At 43.1% G+C, this 21,973-nt stretch overlaps 1 protein-coding gene across 2 annotated transcripts in view; it reads right to left on the bottom strand.

Annotated features, from left to right (window-relative positions):
* Positions 1–700: 700 nt before the first annotated feature.
* ISM1 (isthmin 1) overlaps positions 701–21,973 on the bottom strand; it is a 64,528-nt gene continuing 43,255 nt past the window's right edge. For both annotated transcript variants that reach the window (XM_088479442.1, XM_088479443.1), the window contains 4 exons: positions 12,828–13,092; positions 6,915–7,058; positions 3,342–3,431; positions 701–2,256 (listed from right to left, as the gene is read on the bottom strand). In XM_088479442.1, the coding sequence (XP_088335568.1) occupies positions 1,739–2,256; positions 3,342–3,431; positions 6,915–7,058; positions 12,828–13,092 (1,017 nt within the window). In that variant the 3' untranslated portion in view covers positions 701–1,738. The remainder of the gene's footprint in view (positions 2,257–3,341; positions 3,432–6,914; positions 7,059–12,827; positions 13,093–21,973) is intronic.

Raw genomic sequence — 21,973 nt, 5'->3', positions numbered from 1 at the left:
GACTCAGAGAATGCACTTGAACAATTGTATACATATACAAACATTTTATAAATTGCTCCTTTATTTCCTTAAGAGAATAATATTTTGCTGGGTACAATTTTTTACTTTGACACCAACTGTACAAACTTACTGAACACCGTTTTTTAAAACATTTTGGATAGAAGGTCCATTAAATTGGTTTCCAGATGACAAATTAACAGCACCTGTTGCCTAATTTCATGGACTGAACAAATCTTCAGGAGACCATTCTATTCATCTTTTAGGAACTTCTAAAATTCATGAGGTACAATCTCCCTCAGTAATACTGCTAGTTTTAACTGAACAGGGACTATATCGTAAATACAGAGACACCCAAACTCCACCATTACGGTCCGGTTTTAAGGATATCTATGCTTCAGCACAGGTGACTTAATTAGTACTTCAGTAAATTTGATTTAACCATCTGGGCTCCGGCATGGATATCCTTAAAACCTGGATTGTAATGTCGTTGTTTGGGAACCTCTGTTGTAATAAATATTTGTTCATCCCACATAATGGCTGTCTTCATTCTGCAAAAGAAAATATGTAATTCTTTTTAGCTTTTCCCTTTTCTATAGAAAATAAAATTATATCAAAGATTGATGTTATAGGTATACTAAAATAATGTAGATAGATCTTGGCAATAAACTTAAAATAATAAAAATATAAATGTAAACAAGACTGAAAAAAACTCTTTGGGTGAATTTATTTAAAGAGGTCTACTTCATGGACAAACGATAACAGATGACCAGCTTCAAACTTCATGGTCATGTCCCATATTTGTGAAAACATTCCAGAAGAGACGAAAAATAAAAAAAATTAAAACCAAAAAAATGCAAAACATAAACCACAATTTAACAGACATGCGCATTGCATGATATAGAACTACAACATAATAAATACTTTACAAAAATATTGTAACAAAATGAATTCCGCACACACTATTCAAATAATCTTTTAAAAATTGCATTTGTTTCATGGCTATATAGCCTTAATAAAATATAAAACAGGACGACAAAACACTGAATATATTGTCTTTGAGAAAGTGCCACTTTTCTTAATCTTTTTAGTCCCTGAAATAGAAGTCACGTGTATTGAACCACCCTGAATTCCCCACTTACATATCGACATGTCCATTTTCAAAAATACTTAAAAAAAAAAAAAAAAGGTAGCATTTTTTTTATTAACCTAAAAAAACAAAACAAAAAAACAGGGTTTGTTTAGTTATTGTAACTGCAATTATCCCTTTTCTGTCACTCTTCCTTCACTCATGTTTTTTTTGTTTTTTTTCTTATAAGCCATATTGAGCAAAAATATGGAGAACCCAACAGGCGTCCCCCAAAAGAATCCAGAGAAGGGAAGCTTCAGATCAAGTCACATTCATTTAAGATGTTGAGACTTTGTAGATGCAGTCCCATCTTCTTCATATACTGTGAGAGTCATTCAACTTTGCATTATTTAATAATAATTCACAGGATCAAGACGATTAAAAAGTTTCTGTCTGCCAATATATATACTGTATATACAAATACATATGGTAATCTAGATACAGAAGTTTACATTGGTTACAAAACATGCCAAGTTTAGCATTAGCCTTGTAGACGTACACATTGCTCATACAAAAAAAAAAAAGTACTGAGAAAACTGTGCAACCTTTTTATTCCCACTCTGCTATGAAGACCCAACTACGGTAACAATTGTGTGCATTACGTCAAGTGTCTTAAAATTCTCTAGCTTCTTGAAACTGTTTTAAGTAGTCCTCTTCTGATGGATTTTCAGTACATTTTTGTCCATTGTTTGGTGGGCGAACCTCATTATACCTACTCCAGTCTCCTTTGCACATGATCCACGGCAATATGTCTACCTTGTAATGAAGTTCTGCAGAGAACTCTACGCTGATCAGATTTGGGGTACCGGCTCCCTTACCCCGTGTTATTATTTGCATGCTGTCATCAAAACAGCAGTGCTGTGCCGCTAGTGTGGTACTCTCCAAAGACAGCATTGAACGTATGCAGTATCTCGCTGTTGGTTTGTAAATCTCTAATTTCTCCTTAGGACCACTTGCATCCTTCCAGCGAAATTCTTTCCGTTTAATGCGATCGTATATATCGGCTGTGCTGTAGGCTACTTCTGTTGGGTAAGAACAAGGGCAACTTGGCAGGTCATTCGCCACTTTATGCATATACTTTTTCAGGAATTCACTTTTGCAATTCATCCAACGTTCACAACTGTCAGTATCTAGGAAAGAATAAAAAATAAATAAAAACAAAAATGTAAATAAAAATCATCATTACAGAGGTTGCAACACAATAATTGCTCATAAAATAATATGCTAGGGAATCCCGGTGGTAACCGCCATAGTTATGGAGGATATTAGTTACTGAGGACATTATGGAGATGAGTACATTGCAGGGTATTTGTCATAAAGAGCTGCTAAATATGGAGGAACAACCAAATTGGAGAACAAAACCTTTCGCTCATCAACTTTGTACACCAACAATAAGTGTGTCTAAAGCATGCCTCACTTGTGGGGTTTCCAGAAAGCATGACGTAAGCCAGGCATACATTATACTGTAGAATTATCAGCCTGATCCCCGGATTATCGGTGGACTGAGCCAGTAATTGCATTATGTAGTGCCGCGACCGACCAGCGATAGACAGTCGTGCATGAGAAATATTCCAACATGCCCAACTGATCCGGGCAGTTGGGGCATGTTAAGTAGGAGATGTAAGTTTGCTTAATGATGTGGGAGTTTCTAGGCATGCGCACGCCATCTGTTCTCATGTGTACGGACTTCCTGGGGGCTGCCTAGCATCTCTGGAAGCTGCGAGGCTCCGCCCCATTTTCCATGGGATCCACCCCTTTTACATAAGCCACACCCCCTTTTCAGTCACAATGGTGTATTATGAGAGTGCAGCCACATGAGTTTACACGCCCATGACATTCTCTTCGCAGCACCAGAGGCCATTTCTGAGGAATTTGAGACAGCTATATTGCGTGAGCCATAGGCTGCTCAAAAGGGTCGACGGTGGAGTATTCTTGACAACCAACAAATTTGCACTGTCTATGGATAGTGGAATTGGGCATCTCAAGGATCACTCAGTCGCACGCTATTACAGAAGGTGAAGGCTGAAACTGGCATTTGCATAATTTTGCTGTTGCGAATCCGTACGAAATCGCAGCCCTAAAACGATTTTACCATCTGCCAGATCACTAATAATCAGCTTTTTTGTGGAATCCCTACAAAAACACATGTGCATATAATTTTTATTTTTTTATAAAGTAACTCCATTGACATTATATAACTACCTAAAACACTTACCAACACCAAATAACTTTGTAGCATTAAATTCCTCATTCCCCGCAAGAAGACTGACTTCTGTTGCTGCCGTCCTAAACGTGTCTTCAATTCCTGATGATAAAGATAGTGAAATGTACAGATGCACGTTTAAAAAAAAAAATAATAATAATATTTGCAGGTGGTTTTAAAGGACTCAAAACAGGTGCAAAAACTGAAATTTGTTGGCAGGATTTGGACACAAGATTCGAGTATGAAACATTTCCCCTTTTCAAAGTGTCAAAGCAGTAATTGTGCAATAAAATAGGGACCAGTGATATGTGCCGAGTGGCTTGGAATGTGCACTGAGCAAAACCTGGCATAGTCCACAGTAGATTAAGTGCCGCACTGCAGCTAAGTGACATACAGGAAATTTCAGGTCAATTCCAATGTTGTTAATTTTGCGTTGAAGCCAGTCGCAAAAAGACACCAACACAACTTTACCCTTGAAATTGACATTCTAAAGTGTAGCACTTCTCAACTGTACCCAGACATGTTCACTCATTAGCCAAAGACAGCAATATGCGTATTCGTATAAAAATTAATCTTAAACCAGCTTCCTGTGAGCCATAAAAATCTTACTTACTGTAAAAAAAACGTATTGTGCTGGAAATGGCAGCTTTGTAACAAGCTGAGAGGCTCAAAGACCACACAGAAATTTAATTACAAACACCTCATTGGTTATGAAATGCTCCGCTTTTCTCTTACCAACTTTAGGAAACACCCATAACTGCCAAAGAATGAGTTATATGAAAGGAATTAAGTGGTACAGGACTTTAAATGAACAAATACAATAAAAATGTTATTCCAAATCCTTTATTATGCCTGTTGCTGTATAAAACATAATCACCAGAAGCCACCTGTGATCCGAAGGTTATGTAAACAAAATGGCTGAATAAATCTGTGCACCCAACAACTGTTGTAATAGATCTCTACTACCTTACTACTTCTGTCCTTTCCTGAAGTATGAAGATAACTGATTTTTTATTTTACACAAGCCCAAAGTCTGCAAAATATGTTATGGGTCATCTCCCTGAAGTACTGTGACAGAAATAAATGCATTTATACTACTGACACATTTGAATATAGTAGCCAATGGCATAAAACAACTAATATCAAGAAGTAGTATTGGGGAGGTTAAAAATGGCCGTTCACAAGTAGTACAAATGTCTGAAAGACACTGGAAAATGTGATCTATAGACACACACACAAAAAAAAAAAATTCTAAATAATAGAAAAAAGTTTATTTTCCTTAAAAAGATGTTAAATGGGGATATGTACACATTAACCAGTCAAGTCTGAAACCACAAGAATTTTCCCTTGAGGAAAATCACCAGGAGGTTGTTGAAATGGCTGTCTGGCACAAATTGTTATATTGTGCGTGTCTATAAACTACGTAGTTTCTGCTGATGCGAGTGCTGGTTGTTCCCAATCTGGACGAGTGCTATCCCGATAGATTAGATACATAATGTACCCACACCTGGATGTCCCATGCAATTATGGCTAATGTTTCACCAAGATTGTGTGCTTTACCTATATGACAGCGGCCAAGGCCTTGGGTCTCCTTGCTACGATAATAATGAACTCTGACTTACTCAAATGGTCAATGTATCTTGAGATGTCCAATTAATAGTAAAGTGTTATTACTGCTTTACAATGCAAACTTTCTCTTAGATTGATCAACTCGTCTGTCCTCCAATGGGAAGCAAAGAATGATATTACTTGAGGAGAGTCACCTTTACCAAGTAAATATAGTTTGAGCCAAAGGGGTCAATTTTAATATAAAAAAATCGAGTCACACCTACAAAACTGCGGTTTGCAGCAATTTTTGCAATAATATGGTCTGCAAAGGATACTGGAAATAACTGCTGCAGCCCTCTCTCTAAGGGTAACAGTGGGATTTTTGCCCGATAGGCAATGCCATCTATATATGGAGCAGGATAACCTAACCCCCCCCCCCCACTAACCCTAACCCTCCTTTAGGGGTGTAAAACCCTAACCTCCCTCCCTAGTGCCTAACCCCCCTTTAAGTGCCTAAACCTAACCTCCCCTTCCCCTAGCCTAACCCTAACCCTCCTGGGAGGGGGCCTAACCCTAAGTCCCCCCCGGGAGCCCCTAACCTAACCTGACACCCCCCCCCCGGGGCTGTCCGCGCCCGGCTTACCTTCGATCGGTAAGCCGGGCGTCGGGCTCCCGGCGTAAGTCTAATGACAGGCGTCGGGAAATCCTTGCCAGGATTTGACAGTCGGAAAGCCGGCAGTCGGCATTTCGACCATCAGATTCCTGACTGCATCCCGATGGAGCTGCCTATAGAAGCCTTTGGGCTTCTTAATGTAGAATTCCCCTGAGGGATCAGAAGGATCCTGCTGTTCTGCCGCGGCTTGTGCGTCTGTTGGCACATGCGCAACAGGACTCAAACCCGGAAGTCCTCTCTTCACAATGGACAGCTCTTTACGGATGAGCTGTACCCTTACATAAATTAGTCATGCATATGGTGTTGATAAGGGTCGGGATTATTGCATTGAAAGTGTGGTACAAGAGACAGACACACACACACGTGGGGAGAGCAACTCAAGACCTACAAGACAGTCACTTTTAAAATTCTTTCCCGCAAAAAAATAAAACCGACAATCACGATAAGTGGGTGGGAACTTCCAAAGTGACAAGACACCTCCCAACCAGGAAATCACTAATATAAGCCATCAACTCAGGTCCAATACCATAACTACAATAGTACTACACAAATCAGACCATAAATATTTATCCCTTGCTCCTAAATGTAGTCTGACATTTTCGGTGGTTTGACCGCATTTTTCAGTACAGTGCATTCCGCCCATGGGGGGTGGGGGGGGAAGAGAGAGAGAGAGCGCGAGAGAAGGGGAGCACAAACTAGGTATTTACTTATAGAGGGGAAAACCATATACACAGGAGAAAACACTTGTGCTCTAAAAGGTCAGTATGAGATGGGATGTTCAGATTCTAATATTTGCAATTTCTATATCTTATGGCATAGTCTGAACTTTAAATATGCACGTCTACACATTTGAAAGCCAATGAACTGCATTCTAGCTACTTTATAATGAGACCTTTATAGTTGAGGTTTAGTGCTGCTTTATGAGAGATTTGAAAAGTTATTTTAGCTAAAAAAAAAAACCAGCAGCCATCTCCTGAACTATATAGGTTATAGGTGCATTAAGGCTCACAACAGGCTTAGCAAATTGCATCATGAGTTTGTATTCTGGAAGTTACTTTTTTCTTCTTGCTGTGCAGGAGAAATAGAGTATTTATGAAATGTATTATCAAGTCATCAAGAATGTATTTTGTGAGCCAAAAATCCGCATGTGCATTTTTCCAGGTGTTCTGCAGTCACCTTGAGTACAAGCCAAATTCTTTTTTTTAATCTTTTAAAACGCATTCATTATATGCAGAAAAAACTATCCACAGAACACCCAGTTTTAAAGACGTGACCCTGATATTTCCAGGGTGGTTTTGATGTGATGAGAATAGAACAGTTAAGCACAGCTCATAGACTTATTAGGTCCATATTCTTTTACACACCTGGGCAATTTGGCATATCACATGTCCTAGACTCTGTGGCTGTACAGGCATATCCACAAGACCTGGTGCGTTTCTGGTTTCCACTACCACATGTTACGCTGCACACAGACCAGGTGCTCCAGTCTCCCTCTCCATCAGCATACTCTATGAACAAAACAATTATAGACATTACTATTGTGGACGTCAAGTGGCTGCATCAACTCTTAAACAACTTTAGAATGTAATTCCTGTTGTTGATCACTTAAAAACTCAGTGTAGGGCAATTTATATTGGATTATGGCAGTCCGTAGACAACGTTATTTAGACTGGACGACAGTATGGGCTCCTGACAGCTCACAGCCTACCAGTTACCCTCCTAGGGCCATATTCAATTAGCGGTGAAAACGGATGTTTTTTCCGCCATTGGCGAAAACAGAAGTCGGGGGGGGATGTACCGCATCGGCGATGTCGCCGATGATACATCTCCCCCTTTGCTCTTTAAGGCTACTGCAGGAAGTCTCTCACTTTGTGGAAGGGCTCATAACAGGACAGTAGATTACACTACTGTATGTTACATTAAGTAACAAAAAAAAAAAAATCACTAACGCTATCTTGGATTTAACTTAAAGAGGCACAGGTGCTGAGATTTTAAAAGTGGACCTTGAATCACTCAATTATAATGTACCCTTTTGCATTTTAAATTCTTAGGGGTCAATTCATTTTGGCGCAAGTTGGGTCCTGCCAGTCGTTCTCATGGTGAGCTTGCATTGCAAATTACATTTGTAATTCTAAATTCCAAACTTGCATTGATTTTTCCAGTGGAAATTCATATTTTTTTGTGCAAACCCTCCTGAGCAAGTGAAAAGGTAGAGAAAATATTTAATTTTAAAAAGGTAAAAATGTCATGACAGCACAGAACCTCTGGTACACCCCACCCAATGAATAATCACACACCTGGAGGGGTTTAAATAGAATAATTTGTCCATAAAGACACGTCAGTTTTCAGGTGAATTTCTCTAAAAAGCTCAATAAAAGGGTTAAACAATGTGGGACAGGCAAGTGAAGGTGTTAATGATGTGGGACAGGCAGTGGCGTAACTAGGGCAGGGCGAGCTGGGTGCGTGCCCTGGACGCCCTGGGACCGTTGGCGCGTCGGCAGCCACAATACCGGCCCGCCCTAGTTAGCCAGTGTAGCGCCGCCCAAAGTGAGTCCGATCTGCGCTACACCTTTACACAGGACCGGCGCTAGGCTTCCTGTGCTGCACAGCTGAGCCCTTCCCTCCCCCTGAGCGCTTGCCCAATAGCGCCAGGAGGAGGGTGGCAGGCGGGCTCATGCTGTGCATAACACACACATTGCCGCCAGCCAATGAGAGTCAGACGACTTTCATTGGCTACTGCTGCTACTGTACACACATCACCGCCGAGCGGCAGCGATGTGTGTGAATCAGCAGCCAATGAGAGACAGAGTCTCATTGGTTGCTGCACACACATCACCGCCAGCGCTGGCGGCGATGTGTGTGTTAACCACTTAACTGACGAATTCTTTTTCAAAAAACCGCTCCAAAATTGTCGGTTTCTTTTATGATTGAATTAGGTCACGAACATAATTTTAAACTTATCCATCACTATTTTATTTTAAATTTTTTTTTTAAAAAGAACACAGTATAACATAAAAATAGCAATTTTTATGTTATACTGTAGTGATGGCCATGGACGGCTGTAGCATCGATGGTTCAACCATCGTTAGAAGCCATCAATTGTTTTGCGATTGGTCGAGGAGATCTGTGTAGACCACAACTGCTGAAGTTTCCTAAATGGTGCAACATTGATGGCCACCAGCAATGGCAAACCACTTGTTTTCAGCCAGACCATCGATGGTTTGTAAACCATCGAAGGTTGGTTACCATCCCTAATCAGAGACTCTGCGATAGATATAATCTATTATAATATCTCGATGGCTATCTATATACATACATAAAATATCTATCTATCTATCTATCTATATATATATATACACACACACACACACACACACACACACACACATACACACACCTATTTTTTTACAACTGTTTACGTGGGTGTCCCGCTAGCGGCCCGGAGACATAGCAGTGGCGGCGGCTACCAGTGATCTCACTGATCACTGTTCCGGAGCCGCAGTAGGTGGGACACCCGCAAGTGGCCCGGAGATATAGCAGCGGCTACCAGAGCCGCTGCTGCTGGTACACAGTAATCTTACTGATCACTGTTCTGGAGATATAGCAGCGGCGGCGGCTACCAGAGCTCATACACAGTGATCTCACTGATCACTGTGTTCCGGAGCCGCAGCGGGTGGGTGTCCCGCTAGCGGCCCGGAGACATAGCAGCGGCGGCGGCTACCAGAGCCGCCGTTAATTCTTCTGACAGTCCGGCTGCCCGATCACTGCTGGCCACAGTGATTGGGTCACAGCAGCAGCTGCGGCTACATAAGCCGTGGCTGCTGCTTCTAAGGGGGTGCCGCCGCTGCCCGATCACTGTGGCCAGCAGTGATCGGGACACAAAGCAGGGGGAGCCGGAAGTGTAGAAGGACCGGCAGGGCCCTCTCAGGTGGGCGGCTGCTGGAAGTTAACTTCCAGCAAGCCGCCCACTGTGTGTTTCTGACTGGTCGTATCTGATACGACCGTGCCAGGCAAGTGGTTAAACAGCAGCGAATGAGAGTCAGATAGACTCATTGACTGCTGCACACACATCACCACCAGCGCTGGCGGCGATGTGTGTGTTAAACAGCAGCCAATGAGAGTCAGATAGACTCATTGACTGCTGCAGCCGCAGCGCCCACTGCAAGAGTCGGCTCCCTTCCGGCTCCTGCAGTGGGTAATGGGAGAGACGTCATGACATGACATCTCTCCCATAATGTTGAGCGCGCCAGCCCGGGAGGACTGACATGCGGACGATGGCGGCGGCAGGAGCGTGGATTCAGGTAAGAATTTTTCTTTTATTTATTGTTTAATTTCTGTGTGTATTTATCGGGAGCGGGAGGGGGGGGGGGGGGGGAAATACTACTGGTAACTGGGGGCACTGCATTGGGGGGGTGGGGACTACTACGGGGGGGGTACTGATGGGGGCACTCCTACTGGGGCACTCTATAAGGGGCTTACTACTGGGGGCACTGCACAGGGAGAACCACTACAGGGGGCACTGTAAAGGGGGGGGATAACTACTGGGGGCACTGTATAAGGGAAACTAATGGCAGGCTGCATAAGGAGGACTACTACATGGGGAACTGTGTAAGGGGCACTGCATATGGGGGATCATTACTGGGGGCCTGTATAAGGGGAACTAATTTGGGTCTGCATAAGGGGGACCACTACTGGGGGTACTGTACAAGGGGCACTACTGGGGGCCTGCATAAGAGGGACCACTACTGGGGGTATTGTATACTGGGGGTACTGTACAAGGGGCACTACTGGGGGCCTGCATAAGAGGGACCACTACCGGGGGTATTGTATACTGGGGGTACTATATAAGGGGTACTACTGGGGGCCTGCATAAGGGGGACCACTACTAGGGGCACTGCATAAGGTGCAAATAGAAACACACCCCATTTTCAGTGGCAACGCCCCTTGTGACCACGCCCATTTTTCGCCCGCACATTGGGGGTGGGGGGGTTTGCTCCTTTTTCAAATTTGCCCTGGGCTCCAAATACCCTAGTTACACCACTGGGGACAGGTATGTGGAGGTGTATTAATGGGTGAGGGGTTTTGGATACTTGCAGATGAGAGGTAAGGTGTTTATTACAACTTTTTTTTATAAAACACTGAAAAACTACTACACAGACAATTTTCTGTACCGCAATATGCTGGCAAGAATAATTTGTTTTATCTTAATTTGCTGAAAAACACTTGCTCGCTATAATTTTTCAATCATCAATAAAAAGTGCAAAAAATTCAGCCATTTGACACCATTTAAGAACCTCCTACTCAGCCTTCTATATGGTCCTGTTATCTCAGTTGTCATTTTATTGGGGTCCAGGATGGTTTCCCCAAGTTTTCAGGCACCTCTCCCAGGTCACATTTTGTAACGAAGTCACACATCCTGGCCGTGAGTACTGCAAACTGACATCTCTAATTAATGCTCCCATTTCTCAGATGCGTGCATTCGTGCAAGGTATGAGACTTTCATGAAACAAACTCGCTTCTGCAAACTCGCACCTAGCTGATTCAAGAATAAGCACAGATGTGTTTTCATACAACTAGCCTTCATAGTTCATGTGACGCAAAATGACTGGCGCGAGTGAACAAAGCGTTTTTTTCACACGAAAAATGCATCTTCGTTGTTGGAAATGATGTGTGTGCAGGTGTTATTGCAGAGTCATATGGCACACACCAGCAATGACTCAAAACTATGAACAGCCCAGTTACTTAACCAGCGGTATTGGTTTAATGAGATACAGCAGATACAGCCGTACTCACTATTACATGCACAAGGTTAAGGGAGCAGAGCAGGGTTCTATATAGCTCACCAGCCGGTGAGAGCATGCTGCAAACTGGTAGCGGTGCAGGATCCTGGAAAAGCTTTAGATTAAACCGGGTCCCTTATAGGAGCTAAGTAGGAGATTTCTGTCTCCCACCATGTCACTATATACAGTAAAGACAAGATGGCCACTGCTCATGCTCAGTAGAGAGCTTGGCAACCATCTTGGTACAGGGCATGAAGCCTCCCTAGAGAACAGGAAAACTGGGAGGTCTGCGCAGTAGCACACTCCTCTTAACATTAGTCTAAATCTATTGCGACAAAATCGCTTCATGAGTCTGAACCAATTAATTTGATATGCAACACTTGTATATCTGTGTGCGATAGAGTCTGATTCTGTACAATGGAACTTGGGAGTGAAAAAAGCAACAGATTCAGGGCCTGATTCAGAGCCGGACGCTATTTGCGCTCGCTCGTTCAGAAAAAGGGGCCGGATATTTAAATAGAGCGCTCGCTCTTTGCGATCTGTTGACGCCTCTATGTCTGAACGAGCGAACGAAACATGCGCTCGCTACTTTTTAAAAAACGCCCCCCTGGCCGCTCGCATCCTACGTCATCTCCGCTATTAGATTAATCGAGTACATCGAAAGGCGTATGAACTGCTCGCAGTGCTTGTAGTTGGATTTTCCTCCCGCAATCATGCGAGCAGTTCAGGCTAAAAGACAACCAAGTGACGTGGTCGATGACGCTGCTTTGTTAATTATGCACACCCTTAAAACGCCCGTTTTGACCTTTTTGGCACGCCTGCGTTCGGATCTCCACTCCCCGTTTTCAAGCACCTTCCCCTGTTTCCACCCACAAACGCCTCATCCTGTCACTCAAAATAGCAGGCATTCGCTATTTTGCGAGCACACAATTTCCGACTGCAATGACTGGTTCGCGCATGCGTATTACAACCCATACTCATGCGCAGTTGTGCGAACATCGCTCGGAGCGAACGAGCGGCCGCTTACAAGCGGCTCTGAATCAGGCCCTCAGTCGTGCACAGATATACAAGTGTTGCATATCAAATTACTCACTGCAGTATCGTGAAGCGGTTTCTCTCATCTGATTGCAACCAAGTTGCACTTTTGGGTTACAAAGATGCAAAAAAAGATGCTCGAAACAAGCAGCGTTGCACAGGACCTGGCGTGCCAAGAAAGACTGTTTGGTGCCAGTGCAGCAATAGTGTATGAGGACACATCTGTATTATTAAAGACCAGAGAAAAGCAGCAACAGTAAGATTAAACACACACCAAAAACAACACACTGCCCTGTAAATACTATCCCTAGAGATGTAAGACAGTTGGTAACAATGAATGGCGTTTCCATTTGAAAAGCAATTCCCTACTTTCTTCTTCTACTGGAACAGGGACTATATGTTTTTACGGATCCCCACTTTGTATTTAGTCTACCTAGGGCGAGCTATGCAAAGTGAACTTACCATACTCTGGCTGTTCTTTCAGAGCAAATGTACGGTGACTGGGAACTTGTCTGTTCCACCCACCTAGAGGGTTTAAGAAGTTGCTGTCCTCTGTGGTACTGTCATATTTGTAATCCTGGCCTCCATAATTTATCCTGGGTAATGTTGATGACCGCTGCCACCAATTCCTCCATTCCGGTGATGGAACTGGCCAGATGGGCTTGCTTTCCTTTTGCATGTCATTGTCTGGCTCTGTGTCTGTGCCATCGACTACTTCAATAGTAACCTAAGGAGTTACAAAGAGGAAAGAAGAAGTAAAAAAAAAAAAAAAAAGGGGATGTAAGAGTACAAGAGTCACCATGGCCAGTCTACCCTACCAGTAGCCTTGCATGGTTTATGCATGGTAAAAATAAATAAAATGCTCAGTACATCACTGAATAAGCATTTCTTCACAGGAGAAGACCCATGTCCCGCCTCCGTGCACCCTCCCTCGCACCGACGCATGCACTTTGAAAACTTCAGCAAAATTGCACATATCTCCAAGAAAATGGAGTCAGCGTAATTTTCCTGGCGATTTCTGCAGTAGCAGCGGATAAGCCAAGTATAGTCAATGGGTGAAGGGTGAACTGGGTGGACTCCCCTTGGCCCAGGGACCTGCGCACCCATTAAATATATTCCGCAGCATCACCGCACTATAATAGATGGCTTCATAAACAAGCTTTCAGATTGCCACTTTTTGTTTAAACATTTCTTAGGGGACATTTGTCACAAACTTGCAGCAAGTTTTTAATGCACAAAATATTATAGCAGATTGGCCATAAATCAACCCATTTAGCCGATAAAAACAAAACCGCTTCACATGACCAGGCTAGACCATTAGAATTATTCAAAATCAATGCAAAGTTGTCTACTCTTCCAGAATTTATAGGAGACTCCCAAATTAGGAGGGTGGATGTTCTCCTGGCTCCAGGGATAGTGGACCACCCCCTAACTCCACTCCCACTTCTCCCGTGAAGACACGGGGCAAATGATGGCATTATATTGTGGGAGCTGTGCCACAATGATGCATTTCGGAGCACTGCACCTTCGCCCGACTAGCTGGAACTCCCTAATCTCTCGAAGGCCAGATAGGACTGGTAGGAAAGTATGAATCAGCGAAAGTTATATTAATGAGAATCACACTAATAAATGCAGTGGGCATTGAGTAGTAAAATGGCATTTTAGAAAAGTACCCATCACCAATAATCACGAGAACGCGCCCAATGAAAATATGGCATCACCGGGGCATAAAACACATCTGCTTCAGTGATGGAATTCGCTCTTAATAAAATTGATAGTGGGCTGAACCAACATTTATTCAAATGCAGCCTAAGTGGCTTCCTCCATTGTGGCAAATGGTGCTGCTTAGGACATAAAACCTAAAAAGTAACAATAATTGGAAAAACCAATCATCAGTATAGTGATTCCTTCGTGGGGCACTCTTTTGTACATAAAGGATTTGTTAGTATAATAAAAAATTAGATTGTACTATATTTCCAATAAAAGAATAGGGATTTGTTGTGCTAATTTATAAAATATCTAATTGAGCTCCCTTAGCAATTAATCTCATGAATTTATAAAAATAGATCTATTATAAGAATTAGCATAAAGTATGTGGTGACTATGCTTGTTTGAATTCATATGCTCATATAGCTCCTGATGGGTACATAATATATTATAATAGCAGGGTCAGGTACAGTTCGTATGACATAAAAATTGTAAATAGTACTTGGAAATAACTCATAAATTAGAACTGTATGTAATAATAATAACTACTCGGTCATTTGAGATAAATCTATACATTGAGTGTGATAATAGCGTGTCTGCCGAGTATCTTCCCAAATTCATATACCATGTATGGCCAAACACAAACACATATGCAAATGATCCCCGGCTTGCAACAAATTATTTAATCCTGTTGCCGGGTTGGATACTACCTCAACCAAAAATATATAAATATACACAAGAAACGCTAGCAGAGTACTCTGAAAAAAGGGGAGAGCAAAGACCACCCTGTAGGCGTAAATATCCGAGATGACCTGATACTGATTTATATCAGGATAGCAATCCCGGATGACATACTTAAATATTATAAACTACTATAGGCAGATAATATGTTGTGTCACATAACCCCATAGAAATTTAAATAGTAAGTATGGAGTACAAGTACCTGGTCCCCTCTGCTGTCCAGGGTCTTCTATGAGCGGACACCTGGATGAGAGAGGGATCAGGAATAACTCCGATAGAAAATAAAGTGAGAGGTGGGGGACACCGATCCGTACGTGGTGTTAGGCAGTATATGTTGCTGAAAGCATTGCAGAAATCTGAATACGCCACCGGACCAGGTCACGACCCACGCGAAGAAGAGTACCTGAGTTAAAATGACCGAAGGATTGTACCTGACACCCTGCTGCCCCCTCCCACACAGCTGTATGTCGAACAAGCCCATTGTGGGGAAACACGTGTTCAGTCAGTCACTCCCCACTGCAGGAGGGACACAATCCTTCGGACATTTTAACTGATATATATGGTACCTATTGCTGGTTTTACTTTTAGATGTGAAATATAACAGTGGTTATTATTCCTGTGCGGGATATTCTGGTTTCTTTGGGATAGGACATAAAACTACCTGACAAGGTAAAGGCAGAAAGTCTCCATTTTTACCCTGAAATAAAATGACATGCCAGCGCCAGAATTAAAGCGTAATAGTGACATGCTGGCTACGTCCCCTGTATGTCTGTAACGCTCTATGTGGAGGCAGAGACTGAGGCATGCATCTAAGACTCATGGGTGTGGTTGTGTTGACTGGTTCTGAATGTCGACAGTAAACAATCATTAGGTCGACCATCATTGACATGGTTAGATTGTCAACAGTCAAACAGGTAGTCATTTAACGTGTTGACGCTAAAATGCTGACACATTTGTAAACCTATTTTAGCCCTTCCCTAAAAATTATGGAAAAACTGTGTCATCATTTTAGTGTTGACATGTTTAATGTCGACCTTTTCACTGCGTTGACCATTTAACCCAGTTGTCAGCATGGTGGTGGACCCAACGCTTATGATGACCGTTCTGTCGACATTCAGAACGTGTCGACCTTTATCGTCAACCAGTCGACCAGTATCCCATAAGCTGGGTACACCGTAAACGATGCGTGTACCTAGCATTGTCGCCAACGATCCCAGCTCCGACATAATTGGGCCATCCGTTCACACTGGGGGATCTGGTGTCCAACCGCCCTATATGCCACCCCTCCCGCACAGCGCTGCATGGGATCGTTAGCCGCATCGCCTGATCTTACATGCTGCACATAAGATCAGGCGATGAGGCAGACGACCCCACGGGAGCACGCTCTACAAGATGTACTGCATACACACTACACATTTTTAACAATTTGTCGTTCTGATGTGTCGGAATCAGTCAACTCGTTAAAAGATATTGGGCCTGATTCACGCGGGTCGATGGCCAGGCAGTCTGCGCGCACGCAAGCCCTGGAGCGAGTGAGAAATCTATTAGAGCCCTTGTGGTAGGGTCTCGTCTGCCGCAAGCCCGATGGTTGCGACCATCACCTGACTGCTCGCAAAAGCTGTGGATGGTTACCCACAGCTTAGCGAGCTGCCAGAATGCCCGTAAAAAAAAAAAAAAAAAAAAAAAAAACGCACTTCAGACCTGCAAGTGGGTCTGAATCAGGGCCATTGTGTAGAGGCCATTAGAATGACCCATCCTGAATATAATAAGCTAAATAATATCCTACTTTTATATAAAATCGAATCTTGATTTTCAGTGTATAGGATATCCGTACTGAGGTGTCAAACAGCCATTACACGTTATAAAACATTTCCAATTTTAATAAATCTATTATGTTAAAGCCATAGCCTGGGTCACATTTTACACCTTACGGATTATGTGATGGTTTAGCACTGGAAAAATACATGTGCTACACAGATGTTTTAAATACCGTCAAATTCAAGGACAGTAACATCTGCTTTGATCCCAGGATTTTTAATATATGTGCTCATACACCTAGAGGCCAGACAGCTCTTTTACCAATAAAACAAGGTTTTGGATATCACAAAAAGCAGACGCAGCAGGTTAATACTTCCGTTTTGGGGAGTTATCATAAAGAATATAGTTTGGGATTTGTACGGCTGAGAGCAAAAACAAGTTCCGTATAATTTACTACACTTGTTGCCAAATGCTGATAATATAGTGCTCCTTCCCAGCTTCTGATGGGGAGCCAAAAAAATACCTTCTTGACCTTTGTTATAGCTGGTTGAACAGTCTTGACACTTAATTTGTCACTATAAAAAAAGTTACATGTGTAAATAAGCTCGTTTCAGACAAAACAGTGGCTTAGCGCCTCTGTTACCTAGATCCAAACATATTTTACATCTGTGACATCATCTTCCTTCACTCTCCTGTCTGCCCTCTTCATTCAACAAATGTACGCCGCCTCTCATGCCAACCGATTACTTCTTCTCACTCCCGCCTCCAAGATTATACCCATGCTGCTCGCTACCTCTGGAACTCTCTGTCTCCCCATCAGACTCTCCACAATCCTTCAAACGGGCTCTCATGACCCGCTACTGCATGAAAGCCTTCCAGCTATCATCCCAACTTGCTGCTACATGCTCCTTCCTCCCAGTCTACCCCATCTGTGTCACACCTGTTTGTCTGCCGCTCCCCATTAGAATGTAAGCTCTTACGAGCAGGGCCCTCTACCCCAGGGGTTCCCAACCACGGTCCTCAAGGCACACTAACAGTCCAGGTTTTAGGGCTAGCCATACTTGAGCACAAGTGACTTATTTAGTACCTCAGTTATTTTGATTTAACCATCTGTGCACAATCATGGATATAACTAAAACCAGGACTGTTAGTGTGCCTTGAGGACCGAGGTTGGAAATCACTGCTCTACCCTCTTGTGCTTCTCCTTACTCTTTCATCTACTCCTTACCCCCCACTAGAGCTTATGCTCTGTTGCTTATTTGAGTGTTATGATCACTAATGTAGGAATGTGTAAAAGCCATGTCCTGCATTGTATTGTATTGTAATACTGCTTTTATGCCTAAATTCCGGGTCTGACCCGGAGGTTGAAACAGAGTTCCAAACCGGATCAGATGCGGAATTTAGCCGGCGCCGACCCAGGAAATTCCCAAGTCGGCGCCGTTCACACTTGAGCAGAGTTTGCAATGACCCGGCATGGAAGTGGACGCTTGGAGATGACGTCATCTCCAAGTGCCACTGAAGCTTGCCAACCGTCTGGCATGCGGCGCACTCCAGGTCATCGTGACCCAGATCGCGCTGTTTACACTGCAGGGTTTCACAGTCATTCCAGTATTAAACCCTGCAAGTTACCTGGGTTGGACTGCCGGGTCACTCCAACCCTGTCCCCTTTTACACCAAGGAGCTACCCAGGTTAACCCTGCGTTAACCTGGGTTTTAGCTCTGGTGTAAATGGGGTATAAGTCACTGGTTTCTTGGTCACTTGTTTATGTACTTTGTAAGGCGCTGCGGAACACTTGTGGCACCACATAAACGATATTATTTTTATGCTTGGGCAAAACATTAATAACATCTAAAAAGACATCAGAAGTCATGCTTTAAAAAAAAAAAAAAAAAAGCTGCTGGCATTACAATGAAAGATTAAAATGATCACTTAGTATGGGAATTTCTAAACACACACACAAAAATAAATTATATATATATATATCAAAAACTCCGGGGTGCACTCACCAGGCTTCATAAAAGATGACTTTAATATTTCCTTAGAAAAAGTTACAGGAGCAGCATATAATCTTTTATATTATAAGTAATCTTTTATGAAGCCTGGTGAGTGCACCCCGGAGTTTTTGGTTCTCCAATCTATTTGGATTAATGGGACGGAGTCCTGTATGGGTTGGTCACCCCAGCAAGCTGCTTTAAAACAAGTCGTGAGTGCAGACCTCTTTTTGTATATACATATACACACACACACACACACACACTTTATATATATATATATATACACACACAGTCAGGTGCATAAATATTGGGACATTGACAGAATTTTCATATTTTGGCCTCTATGCACCACCACAATGGCTTTGAAATGAAACAAACAAGATGTGCTTTAACTGCAGACTTTCAGATTTAATTTGAGGGTAATTACATCCAAATCAGGTGAACGGTGTAGGAATTACAACGGTTTCTATATGTGCCTCCCACTTTTTAAGGGGCCAAAAGTAATGGGGCTATCAACACAAAAGCTATTTCATGGACAGGTGTGGGCTATTCCCTCGTTATTTCATTATCAATTAAGCAGGTAAAAGGTCTGGAGTTGATTCTAGGTGTGACATTTGCATTTGGAATCAGTTGCTGTCGACTCTCAAGATGAGATCCAAAGAGCTGTCACTATCAGTGAAGCAAGCAATCATTAGGCTGAAAAATGAAAACAAACCCATCAGAGAGATAACAAAAACATTAGGTGTGGCCAAATCAACTGTTTGGAACATTCTTAAAAAGAAAGAACGCACCAGAGAGCTCATCAACACCAAAAGACCTGGAAGACCATGGAAAACAACTGTGGTGGATGACAGAAGAATTATTTCCCTGGTGAAGAAAAACCCCTTCACAACAGTTGGCCAAATCAAGAACACTCTTCCGGAGGTAGGTGTCAAAGTCAACAATCAAGAGAAGACTTCACAAGAGTGAATATAGAGGGTTCACCACAAGATGAAAACCATTGGTGAGCCTCAAAAACAGGAAGACCAGATTAGAGTTTGCCAAACAACATCTAAAAAAGCCATTACAGTTCTGGAACAACATCCTATGGACAGATGAGACAAAGATCAACTTGTACCAGAGTGATGGGAAGAGAAGAGTATGGAGAAGGAAAGGAACTGCTCATGATCCAAAACATACCACCTCATCAGTGAAGCATGGTGGTGGTAGTGTCATGGCGTGGGCATGTATGGCTGCCAATGGAACTGGTTCCCTTGTATATATTGATGATGTGACTGCTGACAAAAGCAGCAGAATGAATTCTGAAGTGTTTCGGGGAATATTTTATGCTTATATTCAGTCAAATGCTTCAGAACTCATTGGACGGTGCTTCACAGTGCAGATGGACAATGACCCGAAGCATACTGCAAAAGCAACCAAAGAGTTTTTTAAGGCTAAAAAGTGGAATATTATGCAATGGCCACGTCAATCCCGACCTGAATCCGACTGAGCATGCATTTCACTTGATGAAAACAAAACTGAAGGGAAAATGCCCCAAGAACAAGCAGGAACTGAAGACATTTGCAGTAGAGGCCTGGCAGAGCATCACCAGGGATGAAACCCAGCGTCTGGTGATGTCTATGCGTTCCAGACTTCAGGCTGTAATTGCCTGCAAAGGATTTGCAACAAAGTATTAAAAAGTGAAAGTTAGATTTAGGATTGTTTAGTTTGTCCCATTACTTTTGGCCCCTTAAAAAGTGGGAGGCACATATAGAAACTGTTGTAATTCCTACACCGTTCACCTGATTTGGATGTAATTGCCCTCAAATTAAATCTGAAAGTCTGCAGTTAAAGCACATCTTGTTTGTTTCATTTCAAAGCCATTGTGGTGGTGAATAGAGGCCAAAATATGAAAATTCTGTCAATGTCCCAATATTTATGCACCTGACTGTATGTATGTATGTACGATTGCCTTGACAAAGGGACGTAGTGGTCCCGAAACGTTGGTGTCTGCTATGGATATTTAACACACTTTTTTTCAAGAAAGTCTCCGAGTGCCGCCGTCTGTTTGCTGTTTCTGATATATATATATACACATATACACACACACACACACACACACATACATACATACATACACACACACACACACACACACCAATCATTCTAAAAATTGATTATGGTTTTAATTTAATACCCGGTCACCCGAGTAACCCTTGGGAGTAATTTGGCCCCATGACTTGCTCCAGGTTGTTCAGTTTAGTCAAGTCACCCAAAACAGTGCCACAGATTCTTTATGGATCATCAGGGCTATTGTAAGACATTTACAGTTTTGTTCTTTTTGAGCTGCTCCAATATTATTTTGGCCCTGTGTGTGGGATCACTGCATTGCTGAAAGATGACCAATCATCAAAGCTTCAGTTCTGTAGCAGGGGGGGTGATTGATTAGGACGATGCATAGGGGTAAATTCACCAAGTAGCAGCCTTTGCACGTTGCCTCATTTCGGTGTGTTTAGCCACAAAATGTAAAATGACTGCCATGGTAATAAAAGATGGTGCGTTTTGCTTTAAAAACATGATTGCAGTTTTAATTTTGGGGCTTAAATATGCAGAAAGTCGTTTTTTTTGGTGTGCAAGACTATTTCTTTTAAATTTTTTATTAGGTTACAAAAATTAGTATTAGTTCTTTGAAATGTTTTGGAGGACAAGATTTAATTTTAGGATTTGTGACTCATACCCCCTTTACACCAATGTTTCTGGTCTCACCCAGGATTTGGAACACGTTTCCAACCCGGATCCAGTGGCGGATCCAAGGGGGGGGGGGGTGGTTTTGGCGGTGATTGCCCCCCGGAACACAACTGCAAGAAAAATCCCCCCCCCTTCCTCCACAAGGGGTGTGGCCATGGACCCGCAATTAGGCCACGCCCCCTTGACCCAGCCAAATAGGAAGAGCCTGAGGAGCAGAAGCAGTAGGATGCCGAACTGGAAGAAAAAAGGTGCAGTCCGGCTGCAGAAATGAAGGCAAGCGAGTTGGTTGTTGAGGTTACTCGGGGCTGGAGGCTGGAATGACACGGGCCAGGAGGGGAGACAGGATGACCGGGGCCTGGAGGGGAGACAGGTGGCCAGAATGTTGGGGGGCTGGATGGGACACAAGGCTGGAATGAGAGGGGGCTGGAGGGGACACAGGGGGCTGAAGGCTATAATGATGAGGGGCTTGAGGGGACAGGAGGCTGGAATGACAGATGGCTGGAGGGGACACATAGGGCTGAAGGCTGGAATGACAAGGGGTTGGAGACTGGAATGACAGGGGACTGGAGGGGACACATAGTGGTGGATGCTGGAATGAGAGGGGGATGGAGGGGACACAGGGGGCTGAAGGTTGGAGTTACAGGGGTCTGGAGGCTGGAATGACAGGGGCCTGGAGGGGA

The sequence above is a fragment of the Taudactylus pleione genome, unplaced genomic scaffold (assembly GCF_031769625.1).
Source record: "Taudactylus pleione unplaced genomic scaffold, aTauple2 ptg000235l, whole genome shotgun sequence".
Classification (NCBI taxonomy): Eukaryota; Metazoa; Chordata; class Amphibia; order Anura; family Myobatrachidae; genus Taudactylus; species Taudactylus pleione.
Note: the sequence above shows the minus strand (reverse complement) of the source record. Positions and strands in the feature narration are given on the sequence as shown.